The sequence below is a fragment of the Protopterus annectens genome, chromosome 14.part0 (assembly GCF_019279795.1).
Source record: "Protopterus annectens isolate FY-2018-M chromosome 14.part0, PAN1.0, whole genome shotgun sequence".
Taxonomy (NCBI): Eukaryota; Metazoa; Chordata; order Ceratodontiformes; family Protopteridae; genus Protopterus; species Protopterus annectens.
This window is the reverse complement of record NC_056748.1, coordinates 1,159,725,232-1,159,744,600: the sequence shown is the minus strand read 5'-3', so window position 1 is coordinate 1,159,744,600 and position 19,369 is coordinate 1,159,725,232. Positions and strand designations below refer to the sequence as shown.

Sequence of the window (19,369 nt, the reverse complement as noted above, 5' to 3'; positions counted from 1 at the left end):
GGGAGTTGGGAGGATTTGATTAGAAAGAGACTGTAAAGAGGGAATGTTTTTGTAAGGCAGTGGTGCAAGCAGGACACCTTTGTGTAATGCTGCTATAGTGGGTTGTGAGTGGAAATAAGATATCTTTTAGGCCCAGAATAGGAAGTCATTGACTTTGGATCTGACTTTCTGAATCAGGTCTTGGACACAAGACGGAAAGTAATTAAAATTAATGTGGTGGATTCAATTAGGTTGTTGTCTAGGTCTTTGATATGGAAGGGGCCAGAAGCTTTAGAGAGTGTTATCTTTGTGCCAAACAGCATGGACTTGTTTTTTTTTTTAGGGTTGACTTTTGTTGTTAGAACAAACCCAATTGTTTAGTTGTAGAAGGTCAGCTTGAAGATGATTTTGGATGAAGTGGTGAGAAAGGTTAGATCTACAGTTAACTATGTCATCATCATAAAGTAAGAGTTGTAGATGAGGTAGGTCGAGACGGAGTTTGTTTATAAAAATGGTGAAGAGTACTGGCACAATTTCTGCACCCATTATATAGTTGCTAATTAGTACTTCACTATATGCTATTTGGGTATGAAGCTCAGCATGTCTCTTGTAGTTTAATAGGTTGCCAATTACATTTTCAATAAACGTGAATGTCAAAGGAAGAAAATGGTTGGGTTTTTGATGTACAATTTTCATAGGCTCATAGAAAGTGACTAGACTAATGGTTCTATAGCCCTTACAAGCCTATCCATATTTATCCTGACTTGCCCAATTGCTGGTGGTTAGCTGAGTGAAGTTTGCAGGGGCTCATTGGGATGAAACGGCTAGGCTTGAAATGACCTCCGGGTCGAGAGCCTAGTAATCTCCTATGATCCTATGGAGCAAAGGGTCTATATTATATTCTTGAAAGCCGACAATGTCGAATCTGACATTGTCGGCACAAGAATATCGAACGCGCAGAATCTTGAGCGTTTAAAAAGACAAAAACAAAAAAGAAAAAAGTACCCTAAATGGATTAAGCAGGGGGACAAGCCCCCCGGCACCCCCTCCCCCGCTACCCGAGACCGCGCTACATTGCAGTAAACTGAAATCTCCCCTTATGAAGATTTCCGTTTACACTCTTGAGATTCTGAGCATTCAATATTCTCGTGCTGACAATGTCAGATTCGACATTGTCGGCTTTCAAGAATATAATATAGACCAGAAGCAAGTTACCCTCATGCAGCTTGATTTACAAATGTGTAGCATTTCCATCAGGGCCAGATCAGAAAATGCCCTGTAAGCCAGGCACAGATCACCCCTTAACAACCTATAGGAGACAGAATACAGTGACATAGCTTTCAGTCTTTCCGCTTAAGACTTGTTTTGTGCACCCTGTAATTTCTTGGTGAGAAACCTCTGTGGTCTCTCCAACTGTTGCAGGTGTCTGATGCAAACGGAAGCACTGTATTCAATTACTCGTCTGATTAGGGCCGAGTATAACAGAATTATAGCATCCTTAGATCTAGATGTGATGCCTTTACTTATAAGATGTGCCACATACAAAGATTTCCTTACTACTGTGGATACATGATGCTCAAAGTTCAGATTGCTATCAATCTAAGTATCCACATCACGTACCACTGTGTCTACTCTTGGGGGGGGGGGGGTCTATAATGTAATTAGCAGGAATGTCAGCTTTCCCAAAGGGAATAATAAGGATACATTTTTTGCATTTAGCTTAAATCCATGGTTTTGGCACCAAGCATTTGTCTGTGTTAATCTTGCCTGCAGTATATATTAATATCATTGGGGGACACAATGATTGCTCCCAATTTGCAATTGTCAGCAAACTTGGTTAGCCACAGGGTGTCCAAGTTTGCCTAGAGTTCTAAGAAATAAATTCTGTACAGTAAGGGCCCTAGCACAGAAGCCTTTAGTGCGCCATTGGTGACTCATCTTTGGCTAGAGGTGAAGTCACCCACTTTGACAGTGTGTGTCTTGTCTGTGAGCTAGTTGGCTACCTATCTGGTAATGTAGGGGTTCATTCCCAGTTGAGAGAGTTTTTCTATAACACGCGAGTGGGGAATTGTGTCAAATGTCCTTGGCTAGGTCAGGATAGGCAGTATGCATGGTATTTCCCTTGTCCAGGGCCTTAGTGACTTTCTCAAAGAAGTCAACCATGTTTAACCATCATGATGTACCTTTAACAAATCCGAACTGGACTGGATACAGTGTCTGGAGATAACTTTTGTCCTTGGTAATAAAGTCCATAAGGATTCTTTCCATGGCCTTGCAAATGAGGCTAGTCAAGCTTACTGGCCTATAATTCCCAGGGTCGGTTGATAGTCCTCCTTTGTGCAGAGGGATTACTGTTGCTGTCTTCCATTCCACCAGAGCATAGCCAGTTCACAGGCTGTAGTTAAACAGGGATCCAAGTGGGACTGCTAGGCGTTGTTTTAAGTTGTTTAAAAGGCAACCTGGGATGTTGTCTGGTCTCACTGATGGTATGTTTTTGCTCTTGGATAGTGCCAAGATAACCTTCTCTCAAGATAATAGGCTAAAGAATGGTGGCATGTATACTTTGGGGGTGGACTGTAGGGGACAGGTGGGTGACATTTGCTCCAGATTTGTTGGCTAACAGGTTGGGTGTTACATCTGGCTGAGTATGGGTGGTGCCATCCACAAGTTTAGCGCACAGCTGGGTAGTCCCTTTTAGATTTCAGATGTAGTTAAAGAATGACTTGTGATCATCCTTAGCTAGGGAGGCTATTTTTACTTTGTAATTTGCTTTGAAGGACTTGACAAGATCTCTAATTTGTTTGTTTAAGCTAGAGAGGGTTTGTTTCCTCTGCTGAGCCAGTTCCCTCTTGTTTTTGGACATTAGTTTCTTTCTCTTGTTGTAAAGCCTGTTTATACTGGGGGTCCACCAGGGTGGCTTGTTTTTTTCAGCAAGATCTGCTTTTAATCCGATTACGTACAGCCAAAACTATGCAACTGCTTAAGTGGTTATACAGGGCATTGGTGAACACCTCTGCATAGGAGCCTGTGTTATCTGCATTCAAGGGGGCTTTGAAACGTCTTATACCATCACTTAGTAGGAAGTAATTTTGTCTTTGAAAAAACACTTAATGATTCTTGAGCTAGATGGGATATCTAGTCTTGTAATTACACCGAGACTGATTTATGATCTGATCTTACCAGGGAGGACATCACACAAGAGAGGGTGCAATGCTGTTCCATGTTAGCGAGTACTCTGACTAGCTGTTCCAGAGTATTTGCATTAACTAAGTCTAAGAACCTATTAGCCAGCAAGTTTGTGCTTATGTATGTTTCCCAGTTGATGGTAGGATAATTAAAATCACCCATGAGTAAGGTGTTGGGCTGTATGGCAAGTGATTCCAGTAAGTTCAGGTATGCAGTATGGTTTTCCTGTTTCATGGTGGGAGTCCTATAGCTAGCTATGAAGTGGTTTGTGGCTTTGTCTATAGTTAATTGGACATGGAGTAGCTCAAGACAGTCATACTGTTTGACCAGTGTAGAGGTGTACTTATCCTGGATACACCTCCTCCTTTGGTTCTTCCATGCTCAGTTTGTGGTCTAAACGTATGGAAGGCATTGTACCCCTAGACGGCTGGGGTGCTTTCCACACCTTTGAAACCATGTCTCACTGACTGCACAGACATCACCATCTTCCAAAGTGAGTGCTTCCAGGGAGTGCAGTATCTTGTTTAGACTCCTAGCATTAAGCAGCAGTGCCTTGGTTTATCTAGAGAGGATTTGGTTATATTGGGAGGTTGATTACTTTGACACTGCCTAAAAAGGCACAACAGGGGTGGCCAATGCCTTTGCCAGTATCCAAAAGCTTAGATGAGACAGGTGCAGACAATCTCTAGCAAAGCAGCATGGTCTGTCGACCATGTCTTCCCAGGCTGACAGATAGTAGATCCCCTTGGAATGACACCAGAAGCTAAGCTTTGTTTAAATTGTGGCACCATCCTTGGAGAAGGTAGAATGCTGCTTAAGACTTGGCTTATAACTGCCTGTGACACAAATCTGAGAGCTCAGTCATGTCTCCTTTCATATAGTCTAGTGAGGTATGTCTTTAGTCATTCACCCTCACATGGACCATGAAGGAGTCATACCGGTACTTGTGGTTGAGTGACTTGATGGATCATGACAGACAGCTAACTGTAACCCATCCTTATCAAAGCCTAGTGAGGGGAATATCCATGTATCTCACAATAAAGTCACCCAAGACCAATACACTAGGTTTTATGGAGTTATGCCTTACTGGCTTATTTGTTGAGACACTGGTGTGTGTGTTATTATGTGCTGTGGTTGTTTTTTGCACCGTATGTGTTTTAGTGGTTTCCATTTGGGAGGCCTCTGATCTTTTGGTAAGTTACAAGTGAGTACCTCTGTAAATGTGGGTTTGTGTGCCATGCCCTTATTTAGTGTGGGAAGAGTGAGTAAGTGCTGACAACCTATTTGGCATTCAATCTGTTCTTATGTGAGTGTCTTGCCACCAATTTCATAGTGTAACTACATCTCACACAAAGTATTTATTTGTTTCAGGAGTAAGTGGTTATCAGTATTCTTTTTCTTCTTTCAGCTTTTCCCAGTTAGGGGTAACCACAGCGGATCACCTGTCCATTCATGATTGGAAGTGAAGTTTTTACAGTGTCAAGTTGCCAGCCTGGCCCCCAAACTTCCACAGAAGGCACACGCACACACACACACAATCACGCCTAGGGCCAATTTAGAGTATCCAGTCCACCTACAGCATGTCTTTGGGATGTGGTAGGAAACCGGAGGAAACCCACACGACCACAGGGAGGACATGCAGACTCTGCACAGAAGGCACCCCAGCCGAGGATCGAACCGGAGAAACTCTTGCTGTGAGGTGGCAACACTAACCACTGCTCTGCCGTAAGTGGTTGTCAGTATACATGAGACAATAGCTACATTGCCTTAGGATGACCGTGTCTACCAGGCTGGCCAGAGAGATGATGAGAAAGTGCCCATCCATGACAGTAGGATCTTACTCTATGTTTTATTAGGGAAGGAAATGGGTTAATTTGACAGGACTGTGCTTGTACTGCCAAGACTACAAGAGGGATCAATACTTTGTATAGACTAAGGTTGCTCAATACAGCAGTGCTGCTCAGTGTGCAAATGACTTGCTCCAAGAACAGCAGAAAAGCTTGGAAGGGTTTCACTGACAGCTGTTCAGGGAAAAACTGAGCTTTTAGGCTTCTGCGTCTGTACAGGGCACTGCTAACCACTTCTGTGCAAACAGCAGCACCACACAAATGTGAGGCTTAAATATGAGCAAAGAGAAACTTTTAGTTATGTACTCACCATAACTTCAGATGTTTGGGATCCATCTCGCCTACATTCTGAATGATGGGTTCGGAGCCGATCCCTCGGCTCCGACTCGGCACGCTTATGCCAAAGAGCGAAGTCTCTTACTGGCTGAGCTTACCATATCCCAGGATGCACCACTACCATTCCCCCAGATCTAGTTTGTCCGCATACATGCACACATGCACACCCTGCTTATATAACATCGTCAGATGAAACAAGATAAAACAGTAGAACTCAAAACCGTTCAATCTCTTCTGATCTCCAAGGCAGGGGGAAGGAGGGTGGGTATTAGGAATGTAGGCGAGATGGATCCCAAACATCTGAAGTTATGGTGAGTACATAACTAAAAGATGTTATGTGATCCTATCTCGCCTACATTCTGAATGATGGGACAGCGTCCCTAGCACCTGAATCCTGGGTGGCTCACTGGAAAACACTCCTGAGTACCGTGGAACCAAATGAAGCTCGTCCTCTAGATGCCACATCCAATTTGTAGTGTGAAATGAAAGTGTGCGGATTGGACCAAGTAGCCGCAGCACAGATTTCCGATATAGCGAGCTTGGAATGAAAAGCTATAGAAGTAGCCATAGCTCTGGTAGAATGAGCCTTGATAGATGTTGTAAGTTGCTTATTCGAAGAAGAATAAGTCTGAGTTATGCAATCTCTGATCCATTTTGAGATAGTAGCTTTTGTGATGGTTTGGCCCAGTTTATTATCTGAGAAGGACACAAACAACTGGTCTGACTTACGAAGTTGCTGAGTCCTGTCTAAATAGAAGCGTAACTGCCTGTGAACATCCAATTTATGAAGAGTGTATTCTGCTTCATTGGAGAATTTTGGGAAGAAAACCGGTAGCTCTAGAGATTGTTGGAGGCAGAAACTAGAACAGACCTTTGGGACAAAGGATGGATTAGGCCTAAGTGATACTCTATCCTTGTGGAAAATCAAGTACGGTGGCTTAATAGACAGGGCTTGAAGCTCAAACTCTTCTTGCAAGTAATTGCAACTAAGAAGGCAGTTTTCCAAGACAGATATTTTAACTCGCATGTAGCAGCCGGTTCGAAAGGGGGAGATGTTAATGCGAAGCACCAAATCAAGATCCCACGGAGGTGCAGGATGAAAAATTGGTGGTCTTAATAGGCTCGCACCTTTAATGAAAGTTTTGCATAGTCTGCTGCTCATCAAAGGGGATCCATGGATTCGTGGAATTTAGAGATAGCCGCTAGTTGGACTTTAATAGTTGAGACAGAAGATCCCTGATTAAACAAGGATGTTAAAAATTTTAAGACCTCTGGGACAGGAGCAGTGATAGGGTCTAAGCCCTTGAGTTGAGCCCAGATAGCAAACCTCTTCCACTTACTAAGGTACAATTTGTTAGTGGTGGGTTTGTGGGCCGAAGATAAAATGTGAACAACTTCCGGGTCTAGAGTGTGCCTTCTAACTAAAGTCGGAAGTGGAGGAGCCAAGCTGTCAATTTCAAAGATTGAAGGGACTGATGTCGAAGTCCCGACTGATGGATTAGCAAGTCCGGAATCAGGTCTAAAGTCCACGGATCGTCCACTGCATGCTTCTTCAGGTAGGGAAACCATACCTGACGAGGCCAGTACGGGGCAATCAGAATCATTGAAGACCCCAGTTGAGAGGCTTTTTGAATAACTCTGGGAAGAAGCGGAATTGGAGGAAAGGCATAAAGTAGCCCTGTTGGCCAAGGTTGTGCTAGAGCATCCATGGCTGGTACTCCCTGATGTGGGATCAAGGAGAAGAACCTTTGGCACTTGGTGTTTAATGGAGTTGCAAATAGGTCGCAGCACGGCGTCCCCCATCTCCTGAAAACCTGAGCTGCTACTGTGTGGTTTAGAGACCACTCGTGAGGAGAGAGAATTGTCCTGCTCAATTTGTCTGCCAATATATTTGACTTTCCGGGATGTGGGTCGCTACCAAGAAGCGGTTGGTAGCTACAGCCCATTCCCACACTCTCATGGCCTCTCTGCAAAGGGGGTATGATCTGGTCCCTCCTTGTTTGTTCAGATACCAAACCACCGACATGTTGTCTGTGTGGATGGCGATGATGCCCTGAGGAAGAAACTTGTGTAAGGCTTGTAGGGATAGAAGTACAGCCCTCATCTCCAACACATTGATGTGGAGAAGAGCTTCGTCTGGAAGCCAGGAGCCCTGAACTAGCCTGCCCAGACAATGCCCCCCCCACCCTATCTGGGAGGCATCTGTCGTCAGGGTAACCACTGGAGAGGGAAGAACAAAGGGGTTTCCTTCATCCAAATTGGATGTCTGACGCCACCAGCGAAGGTCCCTTTTGCATATATCCGTAATCATGATGTGATGATTGAGGGGAAGATCCTGAAAGGACCATTGCGTTGACAATAGCCACTGAAGAATCCTCATGTGCAATCTTGCCAGAGGGACTAAGAGAACCGTGGCAGACATTGAGCCTAGAACTTGCAGAACCATCCTGGCTGGGGCTTTGGATCTCGAGATCAGAGCTTGAACTTGGCCCTGTAAAGTTTGGATCCTTTCGGCAGGAAGAAAGACGCGCATCAATCTTGAATCTATCTCTGCTCCTATGAACTTTATGCGTTGAGAGGGCAGCAAGACAGACTTTGACCAATTGAATGTAATCCCCAGGGTAACACCCAGGGAGATGGTGGCTTTGAGGTTGTCCATTAGTAGATGCCTGGTGGTGGCAGTCAGGAGCCAGTCGTCCAGATAGGGAAACACTTGGAATCCAAGACTTCTCAGGTGAGCCGTCACTACTGCCAAACACTTGGTGAACACCCTGGGGCTGTGGTGAGACCAAAGGGCAGAGCAAAATTGGTAATGACTGACTCCCAGGCTGAAGCGCAGATACCTTCTGGACGCCTGATGTATCGGTATGTGATAATAGGCGTCCTTGAGGTCTATGGAGCACATCCAAACATCCTTCTCCAACAATGGGAGAATGGATTGTAACGTGACCATTCGAATTTGGATTTCGTGACGGATTGGTTCAGTCTGCTGAGATCCAATATTGGTCTCAGGTCCCCTGTCTTTTGGCACTAAAAAGAACCTGGAGTAATTTCCTGATCCGATCTGGTCTGTGGGGACCGGTTGGATGACTCCTTTTCTAGCAGCTTTAAAGCTTCTGCGGCTGCCATTTCCCTTTGACTGGGTGGTGGGTCCGGGATTCTTTTGGACGGTGGGGGCGAGAATGTGAATGGGATGGTGTAACCTCCGGCAATGATCGAAGCACCCATCTGTCCTGAGTGATTGACTCCCAGGCTTTTAGGTGCTTGGCAAAGCGACACCCGACTGGCTCGAGCAGCACAGCCGGGCAATCCCTCATGACGTGTGGGAGGCTGAAGAGCCACGAAAGGACTCGCGGTCTCCAGAATTGCGGGCCCTCTGCCGCCTCTGGGACGGCGTCTCCCTGAAAAATTTCCCGTCCTCTGCCTCTGGAAGGGATTCTTCCTGCTGTTGGGAGAAAAACTTACGGATTTGCGGAACCACATTTTCCCCCCTCCTTTAGCCTTGGGGTAAGGCCGAAAGGGAGTGGAATAACGGGCACCTACGGCAGATAAAGTTTTTCCCTCTTGCTCACAGCGGGTAAGGGTGTCTTTAACCTTGGGTCCAAACAAGGAGGACCCATCAAAGGGAGCGTCGTGAAGGAAGACTTGAAGGCCTCCGCAAACTGACACAAGCGGAGCCAGGCTTGTCTCCGTAGAGCCACGCCTGTGCCTGCCGCTCTACCCGCCATTTCGGCCGCATAGGAAATGAGCCTCATGGACGAGTTAGAAATTGACGTAAGGATAGCCAACTGAGAGCTAACCGACTGGGCTAGCTGCTCAGGTAGGTTACCCGAGAGGGAATCTGACAACTCCTTGACCAGATCCCTCTGAAGCCTGGTAAAATGTGCCAAATAATTCAGAGACCTTAAAGTAAAGGCCGCTGAAGTCAGGGTGCGCTTCCCGTACCTGTCCATACTCCTAGACTCCTTATTAGGAGGATGGATGGACGTTGAAGCCTCTGCCACGTCCTGTTGTGTAGCAGATGCCACCACCATGGCATCTACAGCCACGCCTTTAGTGAGGAACTCCTTCTCGGGGAGCAGACAAAAATTTATTTGGACGAGAAGGGACTGGTTCCACGGTATCTGGATGTTCCCGCCCTTCGACAAACTAAATCCAGAAGCTCGTCGAAGGGCAGAGACACCCAGGAGGCGGAGGGCTGAGCCCCAAAGGCCTTGAGGAGCACTGACTCGTCAGTAGAGGGGGGTTTGGATATCCAGCCGCCTCGTTGTTTGAGGATCTCTAAGATGTCTGCAAAGGAGACATCATCCGAGGACGACCGGGGACCCCTCTGCATCATCCAGATCAGTGTCTGAAGTAATAGACTCGGGGGAGTCCACGTGCTTCCTCTTGCACGATCTCTTCCTTGGGGGTTCCTCCGAAGACAGCTCAGAAGGACCCTCAGGGGGAGGGCAACCCCACTGGGGTAACCTCAGGCCCCGGGCTCCGCTGACTACGGACAGGGAACTGCCAAAGACCCAGTCTCCACGCCTAGGGAAGGTGCCGGTAAAGCCGGGAGATGGCGAAGGACTTGGCCAAGGCACTCCTCATGGCTCTGAAAGCCGGACCCCAGAATCCTGGGAGTGTCCGGTCCCCGAGCCGTGATAGTCGACGGAAGACCCAGCGAAGCACCGAGGGAGGCTCGGAACCAGCATAGGTCCCGAAACATCACCCCGGGTCCAGCCGAAGACGTCCAGCGTACCAAACTCGGACCCGAAGGCCGGGTTGGAGTAAGGGTCGGAGCCGACCCTGAGATCTCCATCGGCTCCAACAGCACCTGCTCCGGCGGAGCCGAAGCAGTCGGAGGAGGAATGGCAATGGGGTGGGCCAAGGTCATCGGCTCCGAAGCCAACTGGGTCGGAACCGAAACAAATTTTGGAAGACTGGGGACTGGAACAGTCTTTGGAGCACTCTGTCTATATCAGAATCTGACATCCTCGAGACCGAGAGGAAACAGAACGGGTCCGAGACGGCCTCTCCAACGGCCCCAAAGGGCTAGGGGACCGGCTCGAGGCGACTCGATGAGTATCGTCGCCGCGGGAAGACACACACCAGTTTCCATTGGTGCCCAGGTGGACTTGGCGCCGAGGAGGAAGTGTCTGAGCGGGCAACCTTTGTCGGCTCCGAGAGCAGTGGAGCCGGCGAAGATGACCCGCCTCTCGATGCCCCAGCTATCGGCTCCGAAGCCAGAGGAGTCGATACTGGTGGCATCGAGGCAGACCGTTCCGACCTCGGCTCCGAAGTCCTTGGAGCCGAAGGAGAGGCCTGCCTTTGTTTCTTAGCGATCGGATCCGACGGACTGGTCGGAGCCGGCCCTTTCTTTGGCCGGAGAAGGAGAGGATGCCAAAGCTTCTTGAAAGAAGGTTTAATTAATCCCTTAAGAATTAATTTATTTTTCCTCTCCTGGAGGACCCTTGAGGAAAAAGCGTGACATACACTACATGATTCCTGTAAATGCTTTGCCCCTAAGCAATACACACATAGCGAGTGATCGTCCGTGATGGACATTTTGAAGCTACATTTTACACATTTCTTGAAGCCCGAAGGCCTAGGATTCTGAGACATTATAGAAATTTTCAAAAGTAACTGTAAAGAACACTGGTGACACACCTAGAATAGGCTTACAGTTATCACTCGCAATACTCTGAGTTAGTCAAACACAGCACAAACTCTGTAAATGTAATAATTTCTCTCAGTTAGTTCTTATTTAAAGAAGAGAAATGTAAATGATTTAAAACAGAACCGAAGTCACCTACAAACAAAAAGACCGGGAAAGGCCTTTCCAGACAAGAGGTACTCCTAGTCCACACTCACAACACAAGAATTCACCAAGTGAATTTTGTCAAACACACTCAAAACACAAGAATAGCTGTTAAAACAGCTTTTTGTAGAAAAAGAAGAAAAACCTGACAGAAAAACTAGTGAAATAATCACTACTTAACTCAGCCAGCTCGAGACCACGTCTTCACTTGTTAGCGGCAAACGAGATCTGGGGGAATGGTAGTGGTGCATCCTGGGATAGGGTAAGCTCAGCCAGTAAGAGACTTCGCTCTTTGGCATAAGCGTGCCGAGTCGGAGCCGAGGGATCGGCTCCGAACCCATCATTCAGAATGTAGGCGAGATAGGATCACATAACATCATGTTTTTAAGCTAACTACCAATCAGGAATGCACACAATAAGCCTTCCACTAGCAATCCCCAACTCAGACAGGTCAGATCAACACACTTCTGCCACAAGGGTGCAGAAAAACACCTTCTTAATGTGGAATAGCTGGTTTGGAGCCCAAGTGTAACAAGACCACACAAACTACCTGCAAAAGTCTTACAACTAACAGATACAATGTAATACAGTTCACTTAACTACTTACAGCAGCAGCAGACAGCACAGTTCTTTTTGAAACTGCAAAGGTAGAGCTACAGTATACAAGAAAAATCCAAAATTAAATAAATAAATCCCTGTCTGCTTTCCAGCTCAGCCAGACCAGGCAATCACCTACTGCCACTAGATGAATAATACCAGTCATTCTAATGTAAAGGCACAGTAAAGGAGTGTCCAGAGTGAAATGCAATCACAAACAAACTTAAAAATTATGAAATGCGACCACAAACAAATGTGAAGACAGATACGCCAGGGTACTTTTAACAGCTTGTAAAAGTGTAATTATTCAATAAAAGTACTTTGCTTTGTATAAATGAGCGAAGAGCCACTCAAATGTACAGAATTTATAAAGGCACTGAAAACAAGATCATCTTCTTCTTCTTTCGGCTGTTCCCGTTAGGGGTCGCCACAGCAGATCAACTGTTTCCATTTCTTCCTGTCCTCTGCATCTCTCACCACATCCATAAACCTGATCTTAGGCCTTCCTCTTTTCCTGTTACCTGGCAGCTTCATCCTTAGCATCTTTTTCTCAATATACTCTGCATCTCTCCTCAGCACATGTCCAAACCAATGTAATCTTGCCTCCCTGGCTTTGTCTCCAAACCTTCCAACCTGGGCTGACCTTCTAATATACTTATTCCTAATCCTGTCCATCCTCGTCACACCCAGTGCAAATCTTAACATCTTCAACTCTGCCACGTCAAGCTCTGACTCCTGCCTTTTTGTCAATGCCACTGTCTCAAACCCATATAACATAGCAGGTCTCACTACCCTCTTGTAGACCTTCCCTTTCACTCTTACTGGTACTCGTCTGTCACAAATCACTCCTGACACTCTTCTCCACCCACTCCATCCTGCCTGTACTCTCTTCTTCACCTTTCTTCCACACACACCATTACTCTGAACTGTTGATCCCAAGTATTAAAACTCATCTACCTTCACCACCTCTACTCCCTGCATCCTCACCATTCCTCTATCCTCCCTCTCATTCACACATATATTCTGTCTTAGTCCTGCTGACCTTCATTCCTCTTCTCTCTAGAGCATATCTCCACCTCTCCAGGATCTCCTCCACCTGTTCCCTACTCTCACTACAGATCACAATGTCATCTGCAAACATCATAGTCCACGGGGACTCCTGTCTGATCTCGTCTGTCAACCTGTCTATCACCAATGCAGATAAGAAAGGGCTCAGAGCTGATCCATGATGTAATCCCACCTGCACCTTAAACGCATCTGTCACTCCCACCGCAGACCTCACCGCTGTCATAGTACCCTCATACATATCCTGTACCACTCTTACATACTTCTCTGACACACCCGACTTCCTCATACAATACCACAACTCCTCTCTAGGCACCCTGTCATATGCTTTCTCTAAATCCACAAAGACACAATGCAACTCCTTCTGACCTTCTCTGTACTTCTCCATCAACACTCTCAGAGCAAACATTGCATCTGTAGTGCTCTTTCCCGGCATGAAACCATACTGCTGATCACTAATCATCACCTCCCTTCTTAACCTAGCTTCCACTACTCTTTCCCATAACTTCATGCTGTGAATGATCAATTTAATCCCTCTGTAGTTACTACAGCTCTGCACATCACCCTTATTTTTAAAAATCGGTACCAAAACACTTTTTCTACATTCCTCAGGCATCCTCTCACTTTCTAAGATTTCATTAAACAATCTAGTTTAAAAACTCCACTGCCATTTCACCTAAACACCTCCATGTTTCCACAGGTATGTCATCTGGACCAACAGCCTTTCCATTCTTCATCCTCTTCATAGCTATCCTTACTTCCTCCTTGCTAATCCACTGCACTTCATGATTCACTATCCGCACATCATCCAACCTTCTCTCCCCCTCATTCTCTTCATTCATCAGCCCCTCAAAGTACTCTTTCCATCTGCTCAACACACTCTCCTCGCTTGTGAGTATGTTTCCCTCATTATCCTTTATCACCTTTACCTGCTGCACATCTTTACTAGCTCAGTCCCTCTGTCTAGCCAATCTGTACAGGTCCTTTTCTCCCTCCTTAGTGTCCAACCTTTTATACAATCTTCATACGCCTTATCGTTGGCCTTCGCCACCTCTCTCTTTGCCAAGATAAGCTGATTAATAAGCCCTCCAGCCAATAAAACTACATGCAGAAATCTCAATTGTTTTTCCAACCTAAACAGACCTTGGTACCTCCAGGGGAACTAGATGGAACATCCACTGACCGTTTGATGCAAAAAAACAAGTGCTTACTAAAGTGTAAAAACAAGCTAATGCATCCAATAACTAACTAGATAATGAGTTCAGAGCAAGTCAATCAGTAGAACAGACAATGATGAGGTAAAATGCACTTTTTCAATATAAGAACAAGGAAAGGCAAATAAATAATTCAAGATATCAACGGCAGTGTAGAAAGGGAGGAACTTACTAAGCTCAATTTACACTAGGGGAGGGCAGCTTAAAATCATCAGGTTTAAAAAACAGATCAACTAGCAGAGAATCATCAGCAGTGCTTTAGTTTATGCAGGCTTGAAATCTTTTTAGGAAAAGACAAAGGCCCAAAAATTCACTGTGTATTTAAGCATCACTCAACAGACAATGAACCATTGACAAAACATGTTAAAAAAGTGTCTACCTCTCACAAAGAACAAAAACACCAGGCGAAGCAATTTCATCCTACAGAAAATACAATGATGTAGGTAAAAACAGAAAGCAACTCTATCAGCAAGTCACAGACAAAAAAAGTATATACATATATAATATATATATATATATATATATATATATATATATATATATATATATATGTGTGTGTGTGTGTGTGTATGTATGTATATATATATAAGTGTGTGTGTGTGTGCGCTTATATATATATATATATATATATATATATATAATATATATATATATATATATATATATAAATAAAATATCATCACCAAAGCCATAGATGAGGATAAAATGGTTCACACAGCTTATCTAGATCTCGCCAAGGCTTTCAACACCATTCCCCACTCTGGAATTATAGATAAGCTGACTAAACTAGGTATAAATCCCTATGTCACAAGATGGTTTGCCAACTGGCTCACGGACAGAACCCACACTGTGAAAGTAGCGGATTCCAAATCTGACATCAGACCACTGACAAGTGGAGTACCACAGGGTTCAGTCCTGGGTCCTCTCCTGTTTGGTATCTACTTCTCTGAAGTGCAGGCCAACACAGAAGGCCTTTGGCTAACAAAGTTTGCAGATGACTGCAAACTAGGAGCCATAATCGAAACTCCTAACGATGTGGACAAACTACAAAAGGGCCTCAATGAGACAGATACCTGGTGTCAAAGCCATGGCCTGAAGCTCAATGCCAAAAAGTGTATCGTCATCCCCTTTGGTAAAAACTCTGTACCCATGAACTACCACATAGCTGGTAGTCTACTTAATGCCGAAAATGTGATAAGAGACCTTGGGACACAAGTGGACAGTAGTCTCTCCTTTGATAATCACATCGCCACAGTGGTCAGGAAATCCTTCTACGTGGCTCATCTCATCACAAAAGGATTCTCATCCAGAAAAAAGAGGTCATTGTTCCCCTCTACTCATCACTCATTAGACCCATTATAGAGTACAACGCCCCTTTTGGTATGTACCTCACAAGACATCTACAACAACTGGAAAGACCACAGAAATACCTCACAAAGAGGATTACTGGCCTCAAACATATGCCCTATGCAGACCGTCTAAAAAAACTACAGCTTTACTCCATCGCATATCGCCTACTCAGGGGCGATCTCTGTCTAACATACAAAGCTATGTCAAACCCAGAGCTGTTGGACATGCTCCACTTAAAGAAATCCCAATCCCTCTGAGCTACACGCTCTAGGGACCTTAACTTTGTCACCACAATAAACAGAACATGCTGGAGGGATAGATTCCTGTCCCAGAGACTTCCCATACTCTGGAACAGACTATCTATGTCAAACAGAGCTCCTCATTAGCACTCTTCAAGAAAAATCTTGATGATTGGCTGGGAAATGAGAAATTCACCCCGGGGATCACTTCTGTGGCTCTGCTCAACAGGGGCACAGGAAAATAATTTTCTTGGGTGGCGAAAGCCAGGGTACATTTTTTTGGCTAGGCTTGTATGGGCCCTAGGGCCGATAACCTAGTACCTACCTATGAACGTATGAACCTGAGTGTGTGTGTGTGTGTGTGTGTGTGTGTGTGTGTGTGTGTGTGTGTGTGTGTGTGTGTGTGTGTGTGTGTGTGTGTGTGTGTGTGTGTCTACAGGTTTACTTTCCTCATCTAGCAGGGAATCTCTAGCAGTGCTCTAGATTATGCAAGCTTGAAATCTTTTTAGAAAAATTATAAATTAAATCCAAATCTCTGTGATTACTGTAAAAGAAATAAGTAATAAGAAAGTAGTATGCAAATGGCAATTTTTTGTTTTATGGTAATTGGGGAGAGACTGCTAAGTAAAGGGATAATGGTATAGCTGTGGTGGGAGGTCCAATCCACAACCCTGCCTAGAGCCCCATTTGACAATGATGCATTGCTTCCTAGGCTCCCATACATCACAAAAGTTCTTGCTTACTCTTTCTCCACAGAGCAGTCATTCTCTAAGCTGGCCCTAGCAGTATGGAACACTATTCACCTTGACATCTGCAACCTACCAAGTTTAAAGTCTTTTAGAACTTTTCTATAAACTCAACTACCCGAATCCAGCCAGTGTAACTGCTTCTCCCAAAGTGCTCTCTAATCTTTGATCCCTCCACTCTCTACTTATTACTCTCACAAGATCCTTTTTACTCTGCTACTACAGCTCACATTCTCCCAGAATTTTTCTCTCTGGCATACATTCTTCCAAAAATGAATGTAATATGGTAAACACGTAAAAAAAAAAAAAAAGCCTTGTTAATCACATACTGTATATAACTGCTGTGTTCATCCTCCTTTTTCAGTGTTTTCTATCCCAACAATTATGACATTAAACAAAATTCGGAAGTTATGGCACTTCTACTTGATGTTATGTTGCTGCTCTTGGGTATATCTTATTTGGTATTCTCTACCTTGTTTTTATACATATTTTGTACACTTTTTCTACCCAAGCTCATGGCTGAAAATCTGATTATTTCACATAATCCATTAACAAACATAAAATAAAAAATATTTACACACCAATCATAAAAACACTTTCTAGACATTCACTCATGTAGTACAACTATATACAAACTTCCTTTCATTCATACAAAAAGACTTTCCAGTTACCTTCTTACTCTTCAAACATACAGCTGACATTCATTCATTAACCTCTAACACATTCGCGTAGGTTGCATTTAGTTCTGGGCATGTAGTCCACTAGATCACAAAGAAGCTTAGCCTAAATTCTTAGCTTCCCCACAGTACTGTCTGGCTAAGTGACTTGTTCACAGTCACACAGTAGGCATACACAGCCCGAAGGAATCAAATGCTGGAATACAAGAAGCAGCTCATTAAAAGCTCACATCCATAATCCTATGAATTCACTGCCACACTTCTAGAATGACTTATGCCATTAGTTTATAGTTCCTAAACTCTGAGGTAATTACTAGGCATGCAGTCCACCAATGAGGAGCCTTGCTCAATTTCCCACTGGCCCCACAGGACTGTCTGGATAAATGACTTGCTCACAATCACAAAGTAGCCAAATGGAGATTTAGGGAATCAAACTATGAACACCAAGATGATAGACTTAATCATCTCCACTTCTCTACTTTGCTTTCATTCACACCTGTGTATTAAGGAAAGTCTTGAACACTCCAATTTTAAACTTTTTCCGCTACAGCTACTATTTGAGGGTGGCTTATATTACATAAATGGCTACTTAAGATGAGACTAGTATTAGAAAATGACTTCAATTACAAAATGCATTGTATTTGTAACTCTAAGAAAATGTGTGTCCAACATCAAAGACAGCTTACCTTTAATTTTTGCTGAGTACCACAAACCATCTTCATGTTTTGCCAGACAGGCTGATCCCACTTCCAAAGAGCTGAGATCTGGACCCTTAAATGGCTGAAGTTCAGAAACAAGTACTACCTCCCCATGGGAGAACCTGTAACAAATAAACAAATGAAGGCTCTTACCCACAAATCATTTATTTTGTAAAAAAAAACAAGTGCTAATAATTAGTTAATATGTATTCAAATCTGCATTAGTAAGGCAGAAGCAGAGTAACTGGGACTGTCTTACCTTTTTCTACATAGAAAAAGCTATTTCTCTCTTCCATGTTCATTTACATAACCGGTAAAGTGGCGACGTAGGCAGGTACATGTGTATCTTTTAACTTCAACTACTCTTAAGCCAGAGTTCTCACGTGGTTCTCAGCAGTAGAGCTATATCCTTCCTCCCAGCTGAATACACAGCTTGCTTCTAGTAGCTGCAAGTTAGTATGAAATACCAGGGAGGGGGAAGACTGCCTCATTTTCTTTAATTTTCTAATTACCTAGTACCACTAAGTCATCAGCAACTACAAACAGGTAAGCACATTTTGGTGTCCAAATTTAAAGTCTTCAAACTATTTACCAATCTATATAACAAGTGATTCCCCAACCCAAAAAGCAATCCAAGCCTGAAATTTCTGCCTGCCCACCCTGAAGGAACTTAGCAGTCGCTTGGCTCCTCCACCTTCTTTCATTTTGCAGTTAAACCAGAAATGCATCCTTCTCAAACATGCATCATTAGCAGGGCAAAAGGAAACAATCAGTATCATAGCTGCCCAAGTCTACAAACAGGCATCGAAGTAAATGAAAAAAGGAAAGAAGTAAAATAAACATTCATATGGGAAAACATGTACTTGATGACCATCAGTCCGACAAAAGAAGGTTATTGCCATTTTGTTTATACTGTAAGAGATAGATAAAACTGAGCAAAAGATGAAGCCAGATGTCTAATAGTAAGAGAGTGGCACTACCTTCCAGCTGTGCTTTACTGAAGCAATTAGTTAATGCACACTGTTCTGGAATAAATAAAAAATGCATCTCTGGATGAAGTAAGACATACTAAAATGGGGGGGGGGCGTGCTGGCTGCTTTCTTTGCTTCCTACTGGTATAATGCTGTTATCAGTAGTGTAGAATGAAAATTATAAGTGCTTGCAATAATGAGACATTCATTATAAGGTCCACCTTAGGTAACCTGAAGGACTTTTACCATAGGTCCAAGAACCACCTCCCATATTCCATAATGTACCTGTGTGGCACCTTTACAGTTTTGAACTCGAGCAAAAAGCTGAAATAAAGAGAAACCAAGGAAAATCTAATACCAGATGTGCCATAGTGCAAGGGAGGGTCTGCTACTTTTAATATACTTGCCACTATGGTAAATAGATATACATACAATGGATATAAAAAGTTTACAACCCCTGTTAAAATGCCAGGGTTTTGCAATAAAAAAAAATGAGACCACAAAAAATCATTTCAAAACTTTTCCCACCTTCAATGTGACCTATAACCTGTACAATTCACATGAAAAACAAACAAATCTGTTAGGGAAAAAATATAAAAAACAAAAAATGTACAATACACTGGTTGCATAAGTGTGCACACCCTTAAACTATTACTTTGTTGTG

At 44.0% G+C, this 19,369-nt stretch overlaps 1 protein-coding gene across 3 annotated transcripts in view; it reads right to left on the bottom strand.

Moving 5' to 3' along the window:
* The window catches only part of ZGPAT (zinc finger CCCH-type and G-patch domain containing), a 1,297,382-nt gene that overhangs the window by 1,131,070 nt on the left and 146,943 nt on the right, over positions 1 to 19,369 (bottom strand). For all 3 annotated transcript variants that reach the window (XM_044056972.1, XM_044056973.1, XM_044056974.1), the window contains exon 3: positions 17,723 to 17,856. In XM_044056972.1, coding sequence (XP_043912907.1) covers positions 17,723 to 17,856 — 134 coding nt within the window. The remainder of the gene's footprint in view (positions 1 to 17,722; positions 17,857 to 19,369) is intronic.